This window comes from Neofelis nebulosa, chromosome 4, assembly GCF_028018385.1.
Source record: "Neofelis nebulosa isolate mNeoNeb1 chromosome 4, mNeoNeb1.pri, whole genome shotgun sequence".
NCBI lineage: Eukaryota > Metazoa > Chordata > Mammalia > Carnivora > Felidae > Neofelis > Neofelis nebulosa.
In genome coordinates, this window is record NC_080785.1 from 56,767,468 (window position 1) to 56,791,807 (window position 24,340).

Below are 24,340 nucleotides of genomic sequence, written 5' to 3' on the forward strand. Positions count from 1 at the left end.
GGAAGCAGCAATAGCTATCATGATGTAGCCTTAGAAGTTACACACCATCAGTTCCAGAGTATACTACTTGTTACACAGCCTTATTAAATTTAGAAGAGTGCAACATAGAGATGTGAATATCAATATCTCTGGATTATTTGGGGGGCGGACATCAGTAGACACTGACTACTACAGATAGCAAAGAAACACATGAAAAGATGCTCCACATCTTTAGGCATTAAGGAAGTACAAATGAAAACCACAAAGATAGAGCAGTGAGCAGTACACACCTATTAGAATGGCTCTTAGAAACCTAACACTACAAAGTCCTAACAAGGATACAGAGCAACTGGAACACTTGTGTATTGCAGCTGGGAATGTAAAATGGTACAGCCACTTTGCAGAATAGTTTGGTGGTTTCTGATAAAGTTAATCACACATTTACCATTTGCCCTAGAAATTCTCTATCTAGGTATTTAAATGAGAAATAAAAAATGTATCTGTATGATACATTTTTTGAGAATGCAGACAGCAGTGTTATTATAATCACTAAAACCTGGAAATAGTCCAAAGGCTTGTAAACTAATGAATGAATGGATCATCAAATTGTGGTACATCCATACAGTGGAATTCAGCAATAAAAGGAATTACTTACACAGGTCAACATGGCTGAATCTTCAAAGCATTATGCTAAGTGAAAAAAAAAAAACATACACAAAAGGCTACTGTATGGTGTAATTCCATTTATATGACATTCTGGAAAAAGGAAACTATAGGGTTAGGAATCATTAGTGGTTGTTGGGACCTGGGGATACGAAGAGAGAATTGACTATTAAGCCGCATTAGAAACTTTTGGGCATGATGGTAATATTCTGTATCTTGTTTGTTGTAGTGGTTATACAACTATATGCATGTATTTATTAAGATCCATCTGAAAACAGTAAATTTTTCTATAGGGAAATTATACTATAATGAACCTGACTTTTAAAAACGCAAAAATAATGTATTTAAATATTATGCTAGCTTCCATACTTTAGTATTGCTATGAGAAGATTGTGTTTGGGTAAATGTCTGGAGAGGGGCTGTTAATTCAGAGGAAAATTGCAAGTAAGAAAGTTGTTTGGCTATAAGTGAAATCGGTGATTGCATGAAAGGGATGTACTGGATTTTCCATAGGAACAGAAACAATAGGATGGAAATACAACTTTCTCTCTCCAATAGGATGAATATATATTTTATGTTTACATGCATTTGTTTGTTTATTGGAATTGGCTCATGTAATTTTGAGGCTTAGTAAGTCCAAAATCTAATGGAGGAGGCCAGCAAGCCTGAGTCTCAGGAAAGAGTTGCATTTGGAGTCTAACGGCAGTCTTCTGGAGAACCAGGAAGTGCTGATTTGCAGATGAAGTCCAGACTGCTGATTTTGCTCCAAAGGCAGCCTGCTGGAGAGTTCCCTCTCCCTTGAGGGAGGCCAGTCCTTTGTTCTATTCAGTGATAGAACAAGCTGATTCAACTTCCACTTCAGCTAATTGAATGAGGCCCAGTCACATTATGGAGGACAATCTGCTTTACTCAAAGCTCACTAATTTAAATGTAAATTTTACCCCCAAGCACCCTCACAGAAATATCCAGAAAAATGCTTGATCGAATATCGGGAATAAAGAACTTTCTGAAATGAGAAATGTTCTATATCTTCATTGAGTTGGTGGTTCCATAGATGTATACATTTGTCAAAACTCATCAAGTTGTAAACTTAAGATCCATGCATTATATTATGTGTAAATTATACATAGGAGGAAAACATCCAAAAGGGGCCTTGGGCAGCTGTATTGTGACTGTTAATACTCATACAGAGTTTATGTATATGAGTGTGTGTATGTGTATATGAGAGTGTGTGTGCGTTGGTGAGGGGAGCTGCCAGATAAGTGATAGAAATTTTTCCTGCTGTGACATTTTGTTCTTCATTTCTCTCCTTTATTTTTGAGCCACCCACACCCATCATAAAGACTCAACTGACACCTTCCTTCACTCACCATCATTTTTAAGAATGCATTTACTTTATCCCCAGTTCTTCAGAAGTGTGTAGGTTTCTTCTTCTATTCTGCTCCTGTTTTCAAATCATTGCTGACTAATTAGGCCCTTATCTATCCATTAGCAGAATAGAGAGTTAAGATGTATGCTTATTCTTACTGAATGACTAAGGAGCTAGGAAGAAACTTAAATTGCATATTTATCTTTTATTAATAGAAAAAATTTAAAATGATACGTATAGTTACCATTCTAGAAATCCAATTGTGACTCAAAGACATATATATATATGTGTATATATATATATATATATATATATATACACATATATATATACACACACATACATACACGTATGCATATATATTACATATATATACATATATATGTGTGTGTGTATATATATATATATATATATATATATATATATGACTTATATACTTACCCAAATAGACTCCATGTAATCAGGAGACAATGCAATGAAATCTTGAAGTTTAATAATTGGTCTTTTCACAATTTATCCAAGGATAAAGGGGAGAACCATGGTCGTCAAATACCAGGAAGTTAGGAAATTGCCTAGTGAAAAGTAACCAATACTTGCAAAATCAATCTGCAGATTAAAGTTAATATTTTTATGCAAATTAATCTCATATATTTTAAATGCATTGAAATATAAACTTTAATTAATTAGTTTATTGAGGTACAATTGACATGCAGTATTATATTAGTTTCAAATGTACAACATCATTATTTGACATTTGTATACATTATGAAATGGCTACCACGGTAAGTCTGGTTGCCATCTGTTACCTTATGAAGTATTAATAAAACATTGGCTATATTCCCCATGCTGTACATTGTATCTCCATGTAATTACATATTTTATAACTGGAAGTTATAAAATTTCTTGCCCACTTCTTGCCCTCAACCTCCCTCCCCTCTGGCAATCACCAATCTGTTCTCTGTCTCTATGAGTCCGCATTTTTGTTTTCTTTGTTTTGATTTTGAGTTTCTACATATAAGTGAAATCATGAGATACTTGTCTTCCTCTGTCTGACTTATTTCACTTAGCATGATACTGTCAAGGTTCATTCATGTCATAGCAGTGACATATAATATATATCTCACTTCTTTTTAATCCATTCATTTTATCCATGCATTCATGCTTAGTTTCTTTCCATATCTTGGCTATTGTAAATAATGCTGCAATGAACTTGGGTTGCATATATCTTTTCCAATTTGTATTTTGTTTTCTTCAGTTTGATAACCAGTAGTGGAATTGCTGGATCACATGGTACTTCTTTTTTAAATTTTTTGAGGAACTTCTATAAAATTTTCCATAGTGACTTCACCAACTTATGTTCTCATCAACAGTGCATGAGGGTTCTCTTTTCTCCACATCCTCACCAACATTTGTTTTTTTCTTGTCTTTTGATAATAGCCATTCTGACAGGCATACAGTGATATCTCATTGTCATTCCAATTTGCATATGCCTAATAATTTCTGAGATTGAGCACCTTTTCATGTGCCTGTTGGTCATGTGTATGTCTTTGTTGGAAAATGTCTATTTAGATACTCTACCCATTTTTTAATCAGCTTGCTTGTCTTTTTGCTATTGAGGCATATGAGTTCTTTGTATATTTTGGATATTAATTCCTTACCTTGCAAATACTTTGTCCATTAAGTAGGTTGCCTTTTTGTTTTGTTGATGGCTTCCTTTGCTGTGCAGAAGCTTCTTAATTTGATGCAGTCTCATTTGTTTATTTTTGCCAAGACCAATGTCAAGAAGCTTACCGTCTATGTTTTCTTTTATGGGTTTCATGTTTCAGGTCTTACACTAATGTTTTTAATACATTTTGAGATAATCTTTGTGTAGGATGTAAGATAGTGGTCCAGTTTCATTCTTTTGCAGATAGCTGTATATTTTTCCCAACACCTTTTAATGAAAAGACTGTTGTTTTGCCACTGTATGTTCTTGCCTCCTTTGCTATAAATTAATTGACCATGTATTCATGGGTTTATTTCTGGGCTCTTTGTTCTGTTCCATTTATCCATGTGTCTGTTTTTGTATTAATAACATACAATAGCTTTGTAGTATAGTTTGAAACCAGGGAGTGTGTTGCCTCCAGGTTCATTCCTCTTTCTCAAGATTGTTTTGCCTTTCCAGGGTCTTATGTGGTTCCATACAAATTTTAGAATTATTTGTTTTAGTTCTGTGAAAAATGTCATTGGAAGTTTGATATACATTGCATTGAATCTGTAAATTGCTTTGAATAGTGTAGACAATGTATGTTTTTCCATTCCATCAGCATGGACTATCTTTCTATTTTTGTCTTCTTCAGTTTCATTCATCAACATCTCATAGTTTTCAATGTACAGGTTTTTCATGTTTTTGGTTAAATTAATTCCTAGTTATTTTACTCTTTTTTTTAGATTAAGTAGTCATTTATTGGGTGATTTTGAGCTCAATGGTAAGTTTAAATTTCCTCCAAATTTATCTACTCCAATTTTGCCTAATTTGAATTTTATTTATTGGTGTCAGCAAAATTAGATGTTGTCCTATGTTAAAATGCAAATTCATAAAGTTTAATAAAATGTCTGTTAACTTGAATGAATCATTGAGTGCTTTCCTGAGATGGGAATTTTTTTTTCATGCGTCCAATGTATATACTTTTTTTTTTAATTTACATCCAGATTAGTTAGCATATGGTGCAACAATGATTTCAGGAGTAGATTCCTTAGTGCCCCTTACCCATTTAGCCCATCCCCCTCCCACAACCCCTCCTGTAACCCTCAGTTTGTTCACCATATTTATGGGTCTCTTCTGTTTTGTCCCCCTCCCTGTTTTTATATTATTTTTGTTTCCCTTCCCTTATGGTCATCTGTTTTGTCTCTTAAAGTCCTCATATGAGTTAAGTCATACGATTTTTGTCTTTCTCTGACTAATTTCACTTAGCATAATACCTCCCAACTCCATCCATGTAGTTGCAAATGGCAAGATTTCATTCTTTTTGATTGCCAAGTAATACTCCATTGTATATATATACACCACATCTTCTTTATCCATTCATCTATTGATGGACATTTGGGCTCTTTCCACACTTTGGCCATTGTTGATAGTGCTGCTATAAACATGGGGGTGCATGTGTCCCTTCAAAACAGCACACCTGTATCCCTTGGATGAGTGCCTAGTAGTGCAATTGCTGGGTCGTAGGGTAGTTCTATATTTAGTTTTTTGAGGAACCTCCATACTGTTTTCCAGAGTGGCTGCACCAGCTTGCATTCCCATATTAATCTTTTTGATGTGAATGTACATGAGATTGTTTTCTTGATTTATCTTTCTGATAGTCAATTATTAATGTATAGAAATGCCACAGATTTCTGTGTATTAATTTTATATCCTGTAACTTTACTGAATTCACTTATTCTAACAGATTGTGTGTGTGTGTGTGTGTGTGTGTGTGTGTGTGTGTGTGTGTGTGTGTAGTATTGAGGGTTTTATCACATCATTTGCAAGTAGTGACAGTTTTACTTTCTTTTTGATTTGTATGTCTTTTATTTCTTTTTCTTACCTAATGGCTGTGGCTAGGACTTCCAATACTATGTTGAATAAAACTGGGAATAGTGGGCATCCTTGCCTTGTTCCTAATCTTAGAGAAAAAGCTTGAAGGTTTTCTCTTAGAGAAAAAGCTTGAAGGTTTTCTCTGCTGAGTATGATTTTCTGTGGGTTTGTTATATGTGGCTTTTATTAGGTTGAGCTATGTTCTTTTTATAACCACTTTGTTGAGAGTTTTTATCATAATTGAATGTTGAATTTTGTCAAATGATTTTTCTACATTTATTGAGATGACCGTATCATTTTTATCTTTCATTTTTAGGGGCAAGATTAGATTGCATGTTTGGGACCTTTCTTGATTCTTGAGATAGGTCTGAATTGCAATATACTTCCCTCTTAGGGTTGCCTTTGCTTCATCCCAAAGTGTTTGGACTGTTGTGTTTTCATTTTGATTGGCTTCATTATTTTCTTTTATTTCTTCTTTAATTTCCTGGTTAACCCATTCATTATTTAGTAGGATGTTCTTTAACATCCACGTATTTCAGGGCTTTCCAAATTTTTCTTGTGGCTGACTTCAAGTTTCATAGGGTTGTGGTTAGAAAATATGTAGTATGTTCTTGATCTTTTTGTACTTTGTTGAGGGCTGATTTGTGACTCAGTATGTGATCTGTTCTGGAGAATGTTCCATGTGCACTTGAGAATAATGTGTATTCTGCTGCTTTAGGATGAAATGTTCTGAATATATGTGTTAACTCCACCCAGTCCAGTGTGTCATTCAAAGCCATATCCTTTGTTTTTGTTTCCCTGTTGATTTTCTGCTTAGATGATCTGTCTGTTGCCCTAAGTGGGATGTTAAAGTCCTCTACTATTATTGTATTATTATCAGTGAGTTTATGTTTGTTATTAATTGATTTATATATTTGGGTTCTCACAAGTTGGGAGCATAAATATTTACAACTGTTAGATCTTCTTGACAGATAGACCCCTGAACTATGATATAATGTCCTTCTTTATCTCTTATTATAATCTTTGTTTTAAAATCTAGTTTGTCTGATATAAGTATGGCTATCTTATATCTTATATCTAGCTTTCTTTTGACATCCATTAACATGATAGATGGTTCTCCATCCCCTCACTTTCTTTAAAAAAATTTTTTTTTAACGTTTATTTATTTTTGAGAAGAGAGAGACAGAGCATGAGCGGGGGAGGAGAGAGAAAGAGGAAGACACAGAATCTGAAACAGGCTCCAAGCTCTGAGCTGTCAGCACAGAGCCCGACACGGGGCTCAAACTCACAGACCCGTGAGATCATGACCTGAGCCGAAGTCAGATGCTCATCCGACTGAACCACCCAGGCACCCCTCCATCCCTTCACTTTCAATCTGAATGTGTCTTTAGGTCTAAAGTGAGTCTCTTGTAGTCAGCATATAGATGGATCTTTTTTTTAAACCATTCTGATACCTTTTGTCTTTTGATTGGAGCTTTTAGTCCATTTCCATTCAGAGTGATTTTTGTAAGATACGAATTTAGTGCCATTGTGTTACCTATAGAGTTGGTGTTTCTGGTGATATTCTCTGGTACTTTCTAGTCTTTGTTGCTTTGGTCTTTTTAAAATGTAGTATGTCATGTTGATTCATTTAGACATGTTGAACCATCCTTGCATCCCCAGAATAAATCCTACTTCATTATGGTATTATTTTAAAATGTATTTTTAAATTCTTTTTGCTAACATTTTGTTGTGAATTTCTGCATCTATGTTCAGCAGGGATTTTGGCCTATAATTTTCTTTTTTTGTGATGTCCTTGTCTGGTTTCAGTATCAAGGCCAAGTTGGCTTTATAAAGTAAGTTTGGAAGCTTTTTTTTCTTGAGCGTTTTTGAAGAGTTTGATAAGGATCGGTATTAAGTCTTCTTTGAATATTTGGCAGAACACCAATGAAGGTGTCTGGTCCTGGACTTTTGTTTGTTGGGAGGGTTTTGATTATTGACTCAATCTCCTTGTTAGTAATTCTTGTAATCATGGTTTTTTTCCCTTCACGATTCAGTCTTAGAGTATTTTAAATTTCTATGAATGTATCCACTTTTTTCTAGTGGTTCAGTTCACTGGCAATATAATTTTTCATAGTAGTCTTATTTGATCCTTTATATTAATATGGTATCAGTTATAACTGTTATCTTTCATTTCTAATTTTATTTATTTGAGCTCTCTCTCTCTCTCTCTTTTTTTGGTGGGTCTGGCTGAAGGTTTGTCAGTTTTGTTTGTCTTTCAAAGAACCAACTCTTAGTTTAATTGATATTTTCTACTGTTATTCTACTCTCTATTTCATTTAGTTTTGCTTTCACCTTTCTAATTTTTCCTTCTAACCTTGTGTTTTGTTTGTTCTTTTTCTAATTATTTATGTGTAAAGTTTATTTAAGATTTCTCTTGTTTCTTGAGGTAGGCCTGTATTACTGTGAGCTTCCCTCTTATAATTGCTTTTGCTGTATCCCATAGATTTTGGTAGGCCATATTTCTGTTTTCATTTGTCTCTAGGTTTTTTTTTTTAGCTTCCTTTATAACCCAGTAGTTTTCAGTAACATATTTTTTAATCTCCACATATTTGTAGTTTTTACAGTTTTATACTTAGAATTGATTTTCAGTTTTAGATTATTATGGTTGGAAAAGATGTTTGTTATGATTTCAGTTTTCTTGAACTTACTGAAATTTCTTTTGTGGTAGAACATGTGATCTGTCTTGGACGATGTTCCATATGCTCCTTGAGAAGCATGTTTATTTTGCTGCTTTTGTATAAAATATTCTGTATATATCTATAAGTCTATTTGGTCTAATATGTTGCTTAAGTTGATTTTCTATCTGGATGATCTATCTGTTGATGTAAGTGGGGTGTTAAAATCTCCAACTATTGTACTGCTGTTAATTTGTCCCTTTAGATCTGTTAATATTTACTTTATAAATTTTGATGTTCCTATGTTATCATTATGTAGTGCTCCCTTTGTCTTTTATTTCATTCCTTGTTTTAAAGTCTATTTTGTCTGAATATAAATATACCAGGTTTCTTTTCATTTTAATTTGCATGGAATATGTTTTTCCATCCCTTCACCTTCAGTGTGTATGTGTGTCTTTACTTATAAAATGAGTCTCTTATAGTCAGTTTATATGTGTGTCTTGGTTTTTGTTTGTGTGTTTGGTTTTGGTTTTGGTTTTTAATCTATTTAGCCACTCTATGTCTTTTGATGAGAGAATTTAGCACATTTATATTTAAAGTAATGATTGATAGGTGTGTATTTACTGCCATGTTGTTAATTGTTTTCTGGCTGCTTTTGTAGTTCCTCTTTATTCCTTTTTTTTTTCTTTTCTTTTCTCTCTTCCTTTCTGATTTGGTGACTTTCTTTAGTATTATGTTTAGATTGTTTTTTTTCTTTTCTGTATTTACCATCATTTTTTGCCCTGTGCTTATCATGCAGTTCACATGTATCATCCTGTGAATATAGCAGTATATTTTAAATTGATAACAACTTAAATTTGAACACTTTCCTAAACTCTACATTTTTACTCCACCCACCATATTCTATGTTTTTGATGTCACTTTTCACATTTTTCTATTTTATGTATCCATTAGCTAATTACTATATTTTTAGTTAATTTTTACTACTTTTGACTTTTAGTGTTCTTAGTAGCTTTATAAGGGATTAATCCACGCTTTTACCAAATATTTACCTTTTCCAGTGAGATTTTTACCTTTGTGTATTTTCTTGTTACTAATAATGCCATTTCTTTTCAGGTTAAAGAGGTCCCTGTAATATTTATTGTATGGCCAGTTTAGTAGTGGTGAATACCTTTAGCTTTTGCTTATCTGGTAACTCTATCTCTCCTTCAAACCTGAATGGTCTCCTTACCATGTAGAGTATTCTTGATTGGAAATTTTTTCTTTTTAGCACTTTGAATATGACATGCCACTCTTTTCTGGCTTGCCAAGTTTCTACTGAGAAATATTGTAATAGCCTTTTTGGGTTTCCCTTGTACATAACAATTTGGTTTTCTTTTGTTGCTTTTAAGATTCTCTCTTGCAGGATGCCTGAGTGGCTCAGTTGGTTAAGCATCTGACACTAGATTTTGACTCAGGTCATGATCTCATGGTTCCTGAAATTGAATCCTGTGTCAAGCCCCATGTCAGGCTCCATGCTGGGTGTGGAGCCTGCTTATGATTCTCTCTCTTTCTCCTTCTGTCCCTCCTCCCCCATGCACACTCTCTCCCTCTCTTAAAAAAAAATTATAAAATACAAAATAAAAAACAGATTCTCTGTTTACCTTTTTTTTTTTTAACTTTTGACATGTTTTTTTTTCTTTTTTTCCCCCAAATTGTCATTTAAATTCCAATAAGTTGACATACAGTATAATATTAGTTCTAGGGGTAGAATTTAGTGACTCATCAACACCCAGTGATCATCATAACAAATGTCCTTCCTAAAACCCATCACCTGTTTAAGCTAACCCCCTGCCCATCTACCATCCAGTAACCCTCAATTTGTTCTCTATAGTTAAGAATGTGTTTCCTGGATTGCCTCTCCTCCCCCCTTTGCCCCCCCCCCTTCCCCTGGGTTCACCTATGATCCAGCAATTGCACTACTAGGTATTTAGCAAAAGGATACAAATGTCCTGATTCGAAGAGATACATGAACCTCAATGTTTATAACAATATTACCAACAATAGCTAAATTATGGAAAAAGCCCAAATGTCCATCAACTGATGACTGCGTGAAGAAGACATGGAATATTACTCAACAATAAAAAAGAATGAAACATTTTTACAATGTGGATAGAGTTGGAGAGTATTATGCTAAGCAAAATAAGTCCATCAGTGAAAGATAAATAACATATGATTTCACTCATATGTGGAATTTAAGAAACAAACCAGATTAGCATAACTTTTGATATTTTAATTATAATGTCTTGATGTAGCTCCCTTTGGGTTCATATTATCTAAAACTCTTTGGGATTCCTGGACTTGGATATTTGCTTTTTTTCCTCCTAGGTTGGGGAAGTTTTCAGCCATTATTTCTTCAAATAAATTTTCTGCCCCTCTTCTCTCTCTCTTCTCCTTCTGGGACCCCAATAATGTGAATGTTATTCCTCTTGATAGCCTAGATATCCCTTAAATTATCTTAAAAAAATTCTTTTTGTTTTCTTCTTTGTCTGGGTGAATTCCAGTACTTTATCTTACAGCCCCCTGATCCATTTTTTTTTTTTTTACTTCATCCAGTCTGTTGATTCTCTATAGTGTATTTTTCAGTTCAGTGTTGGTATTCTTCAGCTTTGTGACTTCTGTTTAGTACTTCTGTTTGCTATCTCTTTGTTAATGTTCTCTTGTGTTCATCCATTCTTTTCCTGAGTTTAGTAACCATATTTATGACTATTACTTTGAATTCTTTATCAGGTAGAGTACTTATCTCCATATCATTAAGGTCCTTTTCTGAGAATTTGTCTTATTCTTTCATTTGGAACATATTTCTCTGCTTCCTTATTTTATTTGATTCTCTGTGTTTGTTTCTATGTATTAGGTGAAAGAGCTACCTCTCTCAGTCTTGAAAGAGTGGCCTGGTGCAGGTGATGATCCTTCTTTAACCTTGCCCTAGCTCTTGGTTGTCTTTGGAACCTTTGTGTTTGTCTGAACCACCTGATTTATTCCTGATATGTCCCCATTGTTGAGGGTGTGCCAAGATTTGTTAGTGATCCAAAGGAAGGAATCTCATTTAGCACCTATTTTCATTGCTGATTGGAAGCCAGACCCTTAAGCAGCAGCTTTTAAAGTATGCACACATATACGATTCTGTATGGCTACAATTGTAATCTCTACTGGTCTGCAAACTAGATATGGAGGTGTCCTCTGTGTGAGTTGTGTATAGGCTATTTCTGGGAAGTCTCCTTGAGCTGTAATGAGGTCAATGGGTATGCAAAGATGGCTTTTCACTGTTTATGTTCCCTGGGAGTGAGTGCCTCCTTAGTATCTAGATGTGTGGAAATCCTGAGGCTTATCCCTCATACTGAAGCTCCAGGCTAAATAAATGGGCCTTTTTTTTACAGGAAGACTGGACTTGTGTTTCAGACTGCTGTCTGTGCAGTGCCCTGGGTGTGGTGGCCTGCCAAGAACTGTCTTTCCAATTGTTACAGTCCCATGGAGCTCTGGAATGCCAGCCCCCTTGGCCACCAGGGCCAGGCAATCAAGGAATATCCCTTGTGTGGATTGCATGTGCCTGCTGGCTTTTGCAAGGCAGCTGGAGAGTGGGGGATGGGGGTGGGCAGGCTTGCTGGCTTCTGAAAGGCAGGGGAATAATGTCTTGAGTGCACCCTTCTGTGGGATTCAGCAGTGCAGCAGGGAAGTGCCTTGATTCTACATGCACCAGCTTTAGGCTGAGAGCAAGAGAATGCTCTGAGCTCTCATATTGGCCAGCCCCAGCCAGGGGGAGGGAGAATGTTGCAATTGGCTGCACCTGCAGACTTTAGCTGGGGAGCAGAAGAACTCTCTGATCTGCCCTAGTTAGGAATAGGGGAGTGATGCAACCACCCACACTCTCTGGCCTCAGCAAATATTATGATTGCTTGTCTCACCTATCCCAGCAAAGTGGCAGGAGGGTGCTCTATCCAAGTTCACCCATCTGTGCTAGCAGGCTGTGTGGAGAATGTAGCAATGGCACCCACCAGAGTTTCCCCCTTCTGGGACTGTCTCAACTGATTCAGCAGCCCCTTTAGCTGATGCCCTCAAATCAGGAAGTGAATCTCCTTCTCATATAGTCTAAGTGCTTTTCAAGCTGCTATTTTTTTCACTGCATCTCAGGATGAGCAAGGCTGAATGTGAGTCATCCACGAGGGGGAATTCTGTTTCCTTTAGCACTTTGGGACTTCCAGATATCAGCCCTATTGGTTTTCTAAGCCAGATATCCTGGGGCTGTCTCTCTGGTGCAGATCCTAGGAGTAGGGGTCCCCAGTGTGGGGCACCAACCCCTTGCTCCTCTGAGAGAAGTTCCTCTCAGGTGAGATCCCTTTTTATTGTGTGTCCCTCTATTAGGGGTAGGTGGGTTTTTTTTTGTTTTTTGTTTTTTGTTTTTTGTTTTTTGTTTTTAAATAAGACTGTGTGTTTGCCTCGCCTACCTCTCTCAATGTGTTCCTTTGTTCTTTGTTGTACAGAGCAGTTCATCTAGTTTTGAGATCTTTTTCAGAGGGAATTGATCCATTTATAGTTGTAGATTTGGTGTGTCTGTGGGAGGAGGCAAGTTCAGGATCTTTCTATGCTGCCATCTTAGACACCCTCCTCTAATTCCTTTTAAAAAACATAATAAACAGTATTTGGGGAAAAGTTTTCAATACATGTTATTTGTAGTTTTCAGATTCTGTGGTCAGGGAGAGGGAGTTGTAAATTATATCCAAAATCATTCTTGAGAAGAGTCTGAGATTATTGTTTTGATATTTGAAAGGAAGAAAAATGGCACTTACTTATTCTGTTTCAAGTTATACTCTAACCTATAGAGTAAGAATAGACAGTTAGAAATAGGTAGACATACCTAGTGCTAGCCATCCATCCTAGGAGAAGATAAGACCTGGAGCATAGCCTTATATGTTATCAGCACCAATCTATGTTGAAGTCTCTCTTTTTTCTTTAATTTTTAAAATATTTATTTATTTTGAAAGACCAGGAGAGAGGGGGAAGGGCAGAGAGAGAAGAGACAGAATCCCAAGCAGGCTCTGCTCTGTCAGAGCAGAGCCCAACGCGGGGCTCAAACCCAGGAACTATGAGATCATGATGTGACCTGAAATCAAGAGTCGGATGCTGAACCGACTAAGCCACGCTGGTGTTCCTGATGGAGCCTCTTTTTCTGGCATGAGCCAGACATCAGACTTCTCTGTCTCCCAGATGCAGGAACACATTTCAGAGCCTCTGGTGGGTCCCTTGAAGTCCCACTAGGCTGGCAGTTAAAGGGAATATGTTTCACCCTATCCCTGGAGAGAGGTGAAATAGAGACTCAAAGCAGAGATCTATAAAAAAAAAATCTTTTTAACTGATCTTTTTATCCCTACCATCTCTGCCCTCTCTATATTTTCCATGGCTCAAAGGATCCAGAGTCCCAGAACCAATTTTCAGTACCATTTTTTATTTTATTTTGGGTCTGTCTGTTAATACACATACATATGTATTTCTTTTCCATTTTGCTATTCATTGGCAATATAAACATTGTTTTCCCCTTTTCAAGCCCACACAAAAGCATAAATACTACCAAAACAAGTGCAAAATTTAGTGGACTAGAGACAAATGTGGATACATGTCCATAGATCTACTTTTTTTTCAAGAGAATATAAACCTAGTGTGGTAGGGTTCCCTCCCTAAGGAGAGAAAAAACAAAACAAAATAAAAACCTCAAGGCAACTTGGCTATACATGTACTTGACAACATCCCTCACAACCTTGTAACAAGAGACACTTAATCAGATGGCATGTTTGTGTGTTACCGTATATGGGAAACAAAGAAATAGAAAATGTGTTTAAAAAACTATGTCACATGACATTCCAGGCTCTGTTTTTCGGGTACAAACCCAACTGAGCAGTGCTGCATGAATTAAGTTGCTTCCTAGAAGAAAAGCCTCAATGTCATGACTCTCTGTGTGAGAATCCTGCTACACTAGGTCTAGGGCAAGGGAGAAAGAAGTGAATTAGACCTGAGAGAAGAGTAAATAGATGTGATTCCTCAAAGTAAGAGGGAACATAAGCATTTTCTTTTCTTTTTTTTTTTTTTTTTTTTTTTTTTTTTTTTAATTTTTTTTTTTTCAACGTTTTTTATTTATTTTTGGGACAGACAGAGACAGAGCATGAACAGGGGAGGGGCAGAGAGAGAGGGAGACACAGAATCGGAAACAGGCTCCAGGCTCTGAGCCATCAGCCCAGAGCCCGACGCGGGGCTCGAACTCACGGACCGCGAGATCGTGACCTGGCTGAAGTCGGACGCTTAACCGACTGCGCCACCCAGGCGCCCCCATAAGCATTTTCTACTCCAATGACCAGGGAATAGAATAGAAGGGATGCTGTGCCTAGCTGTCCTTGGTGTGGCCGTCCTCCTTGTATTTCCTGAATACAACAAATAGACCTGGATACTTGTGTCACTAAACAGAAAAGAAGGAGATATGTTGTATACTTTGGTGGGGATGAGGGTGTGAAGAGAAGATTTGATTGAGTCCTCTGACCAGGATGGAATTCCAAAGGCCATGTTAGGAATTCCCCTGTTAATTTGGGTAATGATGGAGATCCTCCACTGTTTACAATGCACACAAATATAAATACATTTAGTTTTTGGAAAAAAACAGAGAGGTTTTCAGTGACAGAAAAATGAGAACTGGCTATAGATAATCAAAATACTTAATGTGGGCCTCTACATGCACTGGAGATGTTAGGTTTCCTATAAAAAGTAATTGAAGTCAACCTTATTTTTAAAAATAACATGCAAGACAATCATTTTATTACTTTGATTTTAACTATAACAAATGACAGGGAAATTTTGAGCACAGGTTTTTCTCAGGGACATGTCTCAGGGGCTCAGAGAAAACAGAACATCATTGACTCTCTCAGCAGTTATTTACTGAGTGCCTGTACTGAATATTGATTATCAGGTACTGATTAGTAAGCATAACCCATAGCTTATGGTCTTTTGATGCTAGTTTTCACTCTTTATGGAAATGGTTCTTAAACTTTGGCACACATTAGAATTAGTTAGAGAGTAGATTAAAACACAGATCAGTGGGCCCCATTCCAAGTTTCTGGTTCAGAATATTTGGAGTTTCTAGTAAGTTTTCATGTGACATTGATGCTGCTGGTCTGGGGACTGCCCTTTGAGAACCATGGACTTATAGATTATAATTAATAGGGGGAAATGTAAAAAATAATTGTTGCTAATGTCAAATTAAGGTTTTCATATGTGGATAATGATCTTTCATGACCTTAATGATGGTGAGAGTGTAGTTTGTAGTCATAACAATGAAAAAAACAGCACAGAATATGACAAAGCCCAATAAAGGAAGTAAGTGTTTTCCTCTCACTACTATAGTCTGAGGATTTTTTTTGAAGCTTAAAGCAATTCACTGGAAGAAGTCTAAACAGTACCAGGTCCTAAGCACTAAATAATGCACCAGTCCAAATAAGAGCTAAAGGACTGCCAAGTTGAAAGCCAAGGTATCATTTATTTTTCTTGTGCAGCCTACCATTACTTCTAATTCTGATCAAATTTTTCATATACAAACAACTGCTTTAAGGAAATCCTGTCTATCTTGCAGTTAGGCCTATTTTGATGATTTTGAAAACATGATCATTGACATGGTTTAAATATTCACAGCTTTAGTTTTGTCTGGCCAAATATTTTGATGAAGTTAGAATTTAGTCTAAAAGTCATGAATTGGCAAGAACAATGTGGTCTGTGAGACCAGATTGGAAGGTTTATCCAATTTGGATAGAAGTCTGTAGTGACTTTCAGAGTTGGCATTGGAATTCTCTTCGACTAACTTCTTTTCTTATCACTGATTATCTAGCCAGTCTCCAAATTCTCTCAAATATTCTTTGCAATAGTAGCTCATATTCAACTCCCTTTGTACTTTTCTCTAGATTTTTACTTCTTAAAAAATTTTTAAGCTCGTTTCACTGACTCCTCTCTGTCACAGTTTGAAATGCTTCCCTATTATACCCTAGACCAATTCAAACCTTCCCAACATAAACATTTCTCTCTACATTGGTTCCTTCTTCTCTGCCATTATAAATATGTAGATCTCACCCATTCAAAAGCAACTTATTTAACCAATCTCCTCTTGTTGGATACTGAAGTTTTTAACCAAGATTTTACACTTGGTATTATATTCTGCTCATTCTTTACTCAGTGAATATAAGAGATAGTGGCACATTTATGGATGGGATAACATACACTTATTAAAATGATTGTTGAAATATTGACATGGAAAAATACTTGAAATGCTTTGAACAAAAGTATTTTTATACTAGACTATCCGTAGCATATTTCTGTCTTAGGTACAAACAGGTATATCTGTCTGGAAAATATATGGCAATGTTTAATGCTGGGTGGTCAGACCAGAGAAATATTTATTTAAGTTGTAGTGTCTAGGTGTTTTTGGATGTTTTATAATAAATATGCATTATCTGCACAATAGAAGTGATAAAAGTACAGAGAAAAATGAAATGAAAATATGCTTAGATGTGAAAGTGATTGATGTTAGGAAGTTAGAATTAATATTTTTTTCCTGATTTTGTATACTTCCAATTTTTTATATTAGTACTAAATAATATTTAAATTTGGTATAAAAAGCACTTAATACCATTAATACTTAATAATACTTAAAAAGAAACTTTTAATTGAGTATAGTTGACACATGTTACATTAGTTTCAGGTGTACAACATAGTGATTCAACATTAATAGAATTGAATATTGACATTTAGTATTAAAGGATATGAAATTAATGCTTGATTTAAAAAATATATTTGTTTTATATAAGTATATGCCAAGCTATATATAGTTCCGACAACATCACTCTTCTAAAGCTTTAGAGCTTGCTTTTCCCTACCCCAAATTCAAACTTCTAACACTGGGAATCAAGTTCTCCATAACTTAGCACCTGTAGGCTACTGCCTTTCATTATCTAATGTTGTATCTCAACAAGATTTCAGTGGTATTACATGGAATTCCCAGTCTTGTCTGCTTTACCATTCCCCTAACTCTCCGTGACATTGCCTTTCTGCATGTCCACACTCATCTTTTCTTCAAGGTCTAGGCCAAATGCTCTCTTCTATAGACCTGCTCCAGTTTAGCTCCAGCATCTGAGTACATTACCAAAAAATTTTTTTTTTCGTTTTTAAAGCCTATTCACTCCTTCGTGTGTAGTACTTTTGTACATACATTAACTCTCCAACTTAATTTATTGCACATTTGGGAGTGGTATGGAGAAATAAATTAGTAAAGCTAATTAAACTAGTAAAATGTGTCCTCACAAAACATGATCAGTCATTTATGGAGCGTAAAACAGATCTGGGTATGAATTCTGCCTTGGTAACTTGCTGGCTGTGTGTATGTATACAAAGTCCTTAATATCTCCGTGCCTTGTTTTTCTTATTTGAAAAATTGAGGGAAGTGGTATTAGTATTGCTGAATAATCAGTGAAACAATTATATAAAGCATACATTGTTATAGTGCAGATTATCTGCTAGAACATCTAATACAGTGGTTTAGCTATAAAGATTTTTTCCCCACCAGGTGTCAGTCTTGAGGTGAGCAGATGATTGAAGGGGCCGCTCTGACAATTTAAGTATAGGGCTTCCTTTGCCAAGACAGCTGCCCGAGTTGTTTCACACAACAAAAAGAGGAAAAGAGGAAGTGAGATCCAGACAACAAAAAGAGGGAAAGAGGAAGTGAGATCCAGAGTTGCACGTTTCACTGGCATCATTTAGTCCTGTAACACATTTAGCTGCAAAGGAGTCTAGGTAGTTCAGTCTTAGCTGTGTGCTCTACTGAAACTCAGGTCCTACTATCGGAGATAGAAGGGAAAAAATGGGGCCAAATGGCACTGATAACAAAATCATGATTCTGAGACTGAAAGACTAGTCCCAAACCCAACTGGGATGTATCCTCAAAAATAAAGTCCTTGTGGGACCTACTTATAGCTTCCATCTGATCTTTCTAGTGCAACTTCTACTTATAGATGTGCTACATATACATTTTCCTTCAAACTATTAAAATTCCTAATGACAGGCAATCTGTCTACATGTCTTATTTAACTTTTAACTTGTCCCCTCATGTGCTTTACTCTCGGCCCTCAGATCACAACACAACAATCACAATCACAAACACACAAGGGTATTCCATAAATTTCAGTTGTTAAATATGGGTCTCCAGAATGTGTGACTGAAATTTATGAACATGTTACATTTGTATCAAAGTGATGGTAGAAGTCTCTGGCTAGTAAAGAAAGCCTGATTCATCTTTTAGCTAATTTTTCAGTTCTTTATAATTTGGATATTCTTTCTACTTCCACTGTTGGCTGAGCAGCTATCAAAAGGGAATAGAGAAATTTGGATGGCCCTACATCTTTCAGTATCATCGGCTTTACAACTTTCTTCAAGTAGCTTTTTGGAATTATGTAATGTCCTCTACCAATGACAATGTATGGATGTTACTACATTTCCTCATGTGAGAATGCTATTGTCTGGCAGCTCCAAGGGTCATGTAACACACAATGGTAAACAAAGAAGCATTTTGTGCCTTCTTAGATCTTTACATTTTTATTTTAAAACATAAAATTTCACATTGATTAATATCTATATTAAACAGAATGATGCATTAATTAAATGCCTTGTCATAACTGTTATAAGCTCTGTTAGAAAAATAAACATCTCACAACAAACTACAGTGTCAGCTCTTTAATAAATACATAAAACAGAAGTTAGTAGTCAATTAGAATTACATGAAGTTTCATAGTATATTTTGTGAAATTATCATATATCCCAATTTTCTGTGTCATTTAAGGCAATTTAACTTTATGTATAATTTAAAGTCAGAAATAATAAGAAATTTGTTTAATGAGAATTTGTTTTTCTTAAGAGCTATTTTATATTCAAATATTTTAATTTAAAAATACACTCTATATTATTTTTTTTTACAAAGGTGGGATTTGTTAAATGAGACAAATAAGGTTTTATTACTGATAATTTAAAAACATTTCTAAATTTTATTTTTGCAGAGGTTTTAAAAAACTTTAATGAAGTAGCTGGTAAATGTAAAATAGTTTTTAAAGTTGTATTAAATATACATAAAATGAGTTTCTATATTATGTGCAAATTTATATTTTCTTACAATTTAGAATTAAAATATTTCATATTCAATATTCTTAATAAAATTTATGTACCATAAATTTTGTTATTGTGGAGAATTCTATCAAAATCACATTTATCTGTGGTATAGTGTAATGTTAGTAAATGTTCTTTACATAAATCACACATTTTCCATCCTTGATAACTGCAGGGTTTTTTTTTTTTATTGTTGGGTTAAATAATTTTAACTGAAGTAGGCCATAGAGGTTGGAAATCTGAATAATAGAGTTAGCTTATGAAGATAGATTTTATGCAGGAAAGTATGCAGGTAGATAAAAGAGTAGTGTTATTACTCTCAGGTGTTTCATTAACAGCTGCCCAGATAGCTGAACAATTGTTTTACATAATTCAAATAACTTAAATATGCAGTTTAATGACAGTCATTACATGGGCTTGAAGGTAAATTTATCAGAGCCAAGGAAAAAATCAAACCAAAGAGCAGAAATGAGAAAGAATAAAATTGTAGGAGGACTTGAGGGGACAGTTTGTTTTTTTCCTACAGTACTGATTGGTTGTATCATATTTTTCTTTTGTTATTGACATCAGACATACAAGATACTACAAAATCTAATTACAATGGTTTCATGTATTTTCCAGTTAATTCTGTTTAAAACTGAGATGATCATATGAAAGTATTCTTTAGAAAGGCATAGAGAGATTAAAAATTTGTTAGCAAAATTGGGAGAAACCCACCCATTCTTATTAGTTAAGGTAGGTATGCTGAAATCGTAGCCAGTAGCATAAAGTATAAATAGGAAGATGAAAGAGCTTTTACAACCTAAAGGTTTGCAGGATCTGAGCTCATAATCAGATAGGCTCCATGATGAGTTGTATGTGATTCAGTTGTCCTGAAAATTGGCTTCACATGTTACCATAAATTGGTTCTGAAATATTTATAAGAAAAGGAATGTCCCTATCCCCATGAACATTTAAAGATGAATTAGTGTAATGTTATATAAGAACAACTTTAAACACTGCATCTAAGATGCCAATGATTGCAAGATATAATCGCAATTTTAGAGATGCGAATTGAAAAAGTAGAAATCTTAGAATCAATGAAATATGAATATGTATAATCAGCTACCCATAAAAAAATTGCCATAGAGTAATTATAAAAGAAAAAGGAAATTATCTGAAAGAATGCTAATTCTATATTTCTCTGAAAATATATCTCAGTTTACATTGCATGAATTGGAGTTCATAAGGTCAATATAAATAAGGATCATCATAAGTTAAATGTTAAGAGTATATAAAACAGAATACAATGTGCACATGATTGAACTCCCAACTAGCTATATTTCACTTGATACTTATATTAAAAGATCTAGATCTCAAATCCTTTAGACCTGAAAGAAGCTCAAATGGTTGTGAAAATTTTAAATTCTTAATTTTAATGGGTGTGTGTTGGCTCAGGTGCATAATGAATTTTGAAATCATTAAGAGATTTTTGGAAATGAAGAACTTCATTATATCATTACATTCAGTTATTTTTCATGATTAGCCTTATTGAGCTTGGAGTTTTAGGCAAGCTCTTAGGAAAAGTGAGTAGGAAAACTAGGAGTAAGGAAAGGAAGGAAAAGTCATTGAGTATAATTTAACTATACCAGGTACCAGAAGGAATATAATTCTATGGAGAAAAATTTTCATAGTTCATCATGATCATATTTCAGTGTCTCATGGATACCTATTGTCATATACAAGAATATCGTTAGTAGAATTAAGTATATGTTTTTTTTAATTTGGAATTTATTCTTTTGTGAAGTTTTGCATCTTTTTCACCCACTAATTTTGAGTTTTGAAAAATTTGCCTCCAAATAAATCTATTCTGATAACCTTAGATTTCCTTTTTATCCTTATAAATCAAAGCTGTATTGAACATTCAGTACATAATCAGATTTTTGGTGAATTTTTGAGTCTTTCAGAGAATGTCTATGACTTCATACATATTAACAAGTTTCAAAAAAAGGTTTCAAATGTTTAGAAATCCATGTACACTGTGGTGTAAAGATGTCCCCAGAGAAACAAAATGCATACAGTTATATTGTAGTGTATATATGGCACATGTCTAAATCATTACATACTTTAGGGCACAAAAATGCTATCGTACCAAAAGTGTTCAAGTTCTTTGTTAATTATTTAAAATTTCATTACTTGTTTAATATTATGAATCTCAAAAGGCTCCTATGGTCATATTAGTTGAAAATAGGCTCTATTTACATAAATTATTTAATCTAAGCATACCCTGTTTTCCCTTACCTTTTAATTAATTCTAACTAGTCAAATATTAATTCTCTTCTCAAAGCCATTTTATAGGAAAATATCCATTATTCAAGTAAAATATAAGCTCTAAAATCTTTAAGAATTAGGTCTTTAAGTAAAAAAAGAAAGCACAAGACATCACAAGCATAACTACAATCATCATCAAGCCTTGAACTGCCTATGAGGAAGTCTGTCTTTTCCTATAACAGCGTTGGTCCATTATATTAGTGCAAACTAGTGACAGCATAAAAACAGAAACCCTCGGTTTTTAAGGGTTTCATTTTATTATGCTCCTTTGGATAACTCATTCTACATGGAGATTAGTTTATGAACATTATAATGTTAATTTTTAAAATTGTTGGCATTTTAATAAATGGATAATTTCCACTTTTTCCTTTTGGGGAGCTATAGTGTATCCATATTTTTTCTTTTTAAAATGGATGCTATGTGTGACAGGCAGGCTGCAAAATACGATTTTTATGTTATCCTTGGTGATCAAAGGTATCTTACACAAGTGAGTCACAGTACTGAATTATGTCAATGTCCCCAATTTCATTTGGGGAAGGAAATACAGTTCAACTTAGCATCATAATTGTGTGGCTGGAGGGGACATTTAATGGGACTGCTGTGTTTGCTCCAGAACACTTATATGTTTTTAAATCCTCTTTGTGGTAAAATAAGGGGTGGGAGTTAGTCTCATTAAAATGCAAATATCCTGGCATTTCTTCCAGTGCTTGAAGACAGCAAATTTGGGAAGTTAATTATAAGAAAGCATTTTAAATAAATTCCTTTGTTCTCATAGGCAAAGCTCTGTACTACATACAGGACAATTGGACTTCTAGCCAATAAAATCAGACCAAATGAGTCTGTAGGGATATGGTAATTGTGAAGAAGTTTCCACTGGGGAAGACAAAAGCTGATGGCCTCTATATCAAGCTCTCAGGCTGAGCACTACACAACTCACAGGCTGTCGTTTGAATGGACTTCCCTGTACTTAGGCCATGCTGAATTCTCTTAGAAGCTGATTAGCAAGAAAGATTACAAGCCAGTCGTGGAATTCAGTTTGAATTACTCTTTTCTGCTTTCCTTTGAAATTTTCTCATGCTCATATACTTAAGACTTCAGTAAATCACATTTAAAAATACTTGCCAATCAAATATTTTAAAGATTCAAGAGGTAGCATGATATTGTGCAACGAACACTAGCCTGGCAATCCGAAGATAGAATTTCTCTTCAAATGCTGCCACTTAATCACTTGGGTGTTTTTTAAGAAATCATTTAAACTTTGTGAGCCTCAGTTCCCTGACTAAGAGGATGAATTAGCTTACTTCTAAGCTATTGTCTATCCTCCTCCCACTGTATACCTTTAAAATTCTGGTGAGTAGGGTTGAGGTGATTCAGGGACAGAATCTCTTAGGCTGTACTGAAATGCAAAAAAGAATAGAGCTTACTATAGCTTTTAATTTGAAAAATGCTCATATCTACTTGGATTTAATATCTGAGAGAGCGCACTAAAAAATGTGGTACTTTGCTTGAGGCAGAGTTTCTAAATACCTTGTGAACTTCAACCTGATGATTAGACAAATGAAATGGTGGAACATCCAGTTTATCAGGTAAGAAGATATAAGACTCCACGTCTGCACACAACAAAGCTGTTCTGATTTTGATGTGACTTTACAGTGTCCCTTATTAAACATTCAGCTTTTAAAACATCAGTATTCTAATAAAGTGACATTGTATTATTAGGTTTTTATGGCAGTAGTAACTTAGCACTTATTTAATCCAGTCATCTGTGACATAATATAAACTTATCCTGTAAGAAAGAAAAAACATGAAGGCAAAGAGGAGAGAATGTTGGGATTAGTATCTTGTAAAAAGCAGAAAACATAAACAGATGCATAACACTACACAGTTTCGAAAGAAGTTTCCCTCAAGATTAAGGTTTTATCTATTAACCTCTTGAATGAGTGAAACACTAACCATTTATTCATCTAGATGTTCTTGTCTAGTCACTGCCAGTTGTAGAAGTGTTTGGCAACAGTACTATAACTGCCTGTTATTTTTTTCATCCACATGTTCGGTGGAGGGATTACTGTACCCTTGTAGTGACACAGTGCCCAAACTATCTCACAGCATTGTCTCTCTCTGGGAAGCACAGGAATGGCAGGTACCTGTAAAGTGTAATCAGTGCTCTTCAGATGATCTACATTCTATGCTGATCTAAATAAGTTATATATTACAGTAAAGTGCTACAATGACACTAGTCTCAAACAGTAGTAAGACACATTTTTCTCTGAAAAATTCAGCAGCGATGTGAGTCACATGATGATGAGGATGCTTGTCAGTCTTCATTCAAGTGGACAACCAGCAACCAGCATGATCTAGAACAGTTTGTCTCCTCCTGTGACTTCTAACAGTATATTTTCTAGGAGCAATTATTAAAAATCCAGTTTCCCATAAAGTACTTTTTATCTCTTTAGAAGTTGCACCTGAAAGTTTCATGAGCATTTAATTTGCTGATATCCATTTTTATTTCTTCAGGTTTCTCACGTCGGTAGGTTACTGTTCTTGTGCAAACGCTTTGCAGAATCAACTTGTCCTTGATGGAGAAAAAAT

At 34.9% G+C, this 24,340-nt stretch overlaps 1 protein-coding gene across 1 annotated transcript in view; it reads right to left on the minus strand.

Annotated features, from left to right (window-relative positions):
* Positions 1 to 18,849: 18,849 nt before the first annotated feature.
* Positions 18,850 to 24,340, minus strand: part of ITGB8 (integrin subunit beta 8) — an 84,292-nt gene continuing 78,801 nt past the window's right edge. The window contains exon 14 of the mRNA XM_058724867.1: positions 18,850 to 24,323. Coding sequence (XP_058580850.1) covers positions 24,201 to 24,323 — 123 coding nt within the window. The 3' untranslated portion in view covers positions 18,850 to 24,200. The remainder of the gene's footprint in view (positions 24,324 to 24,340) is intronic.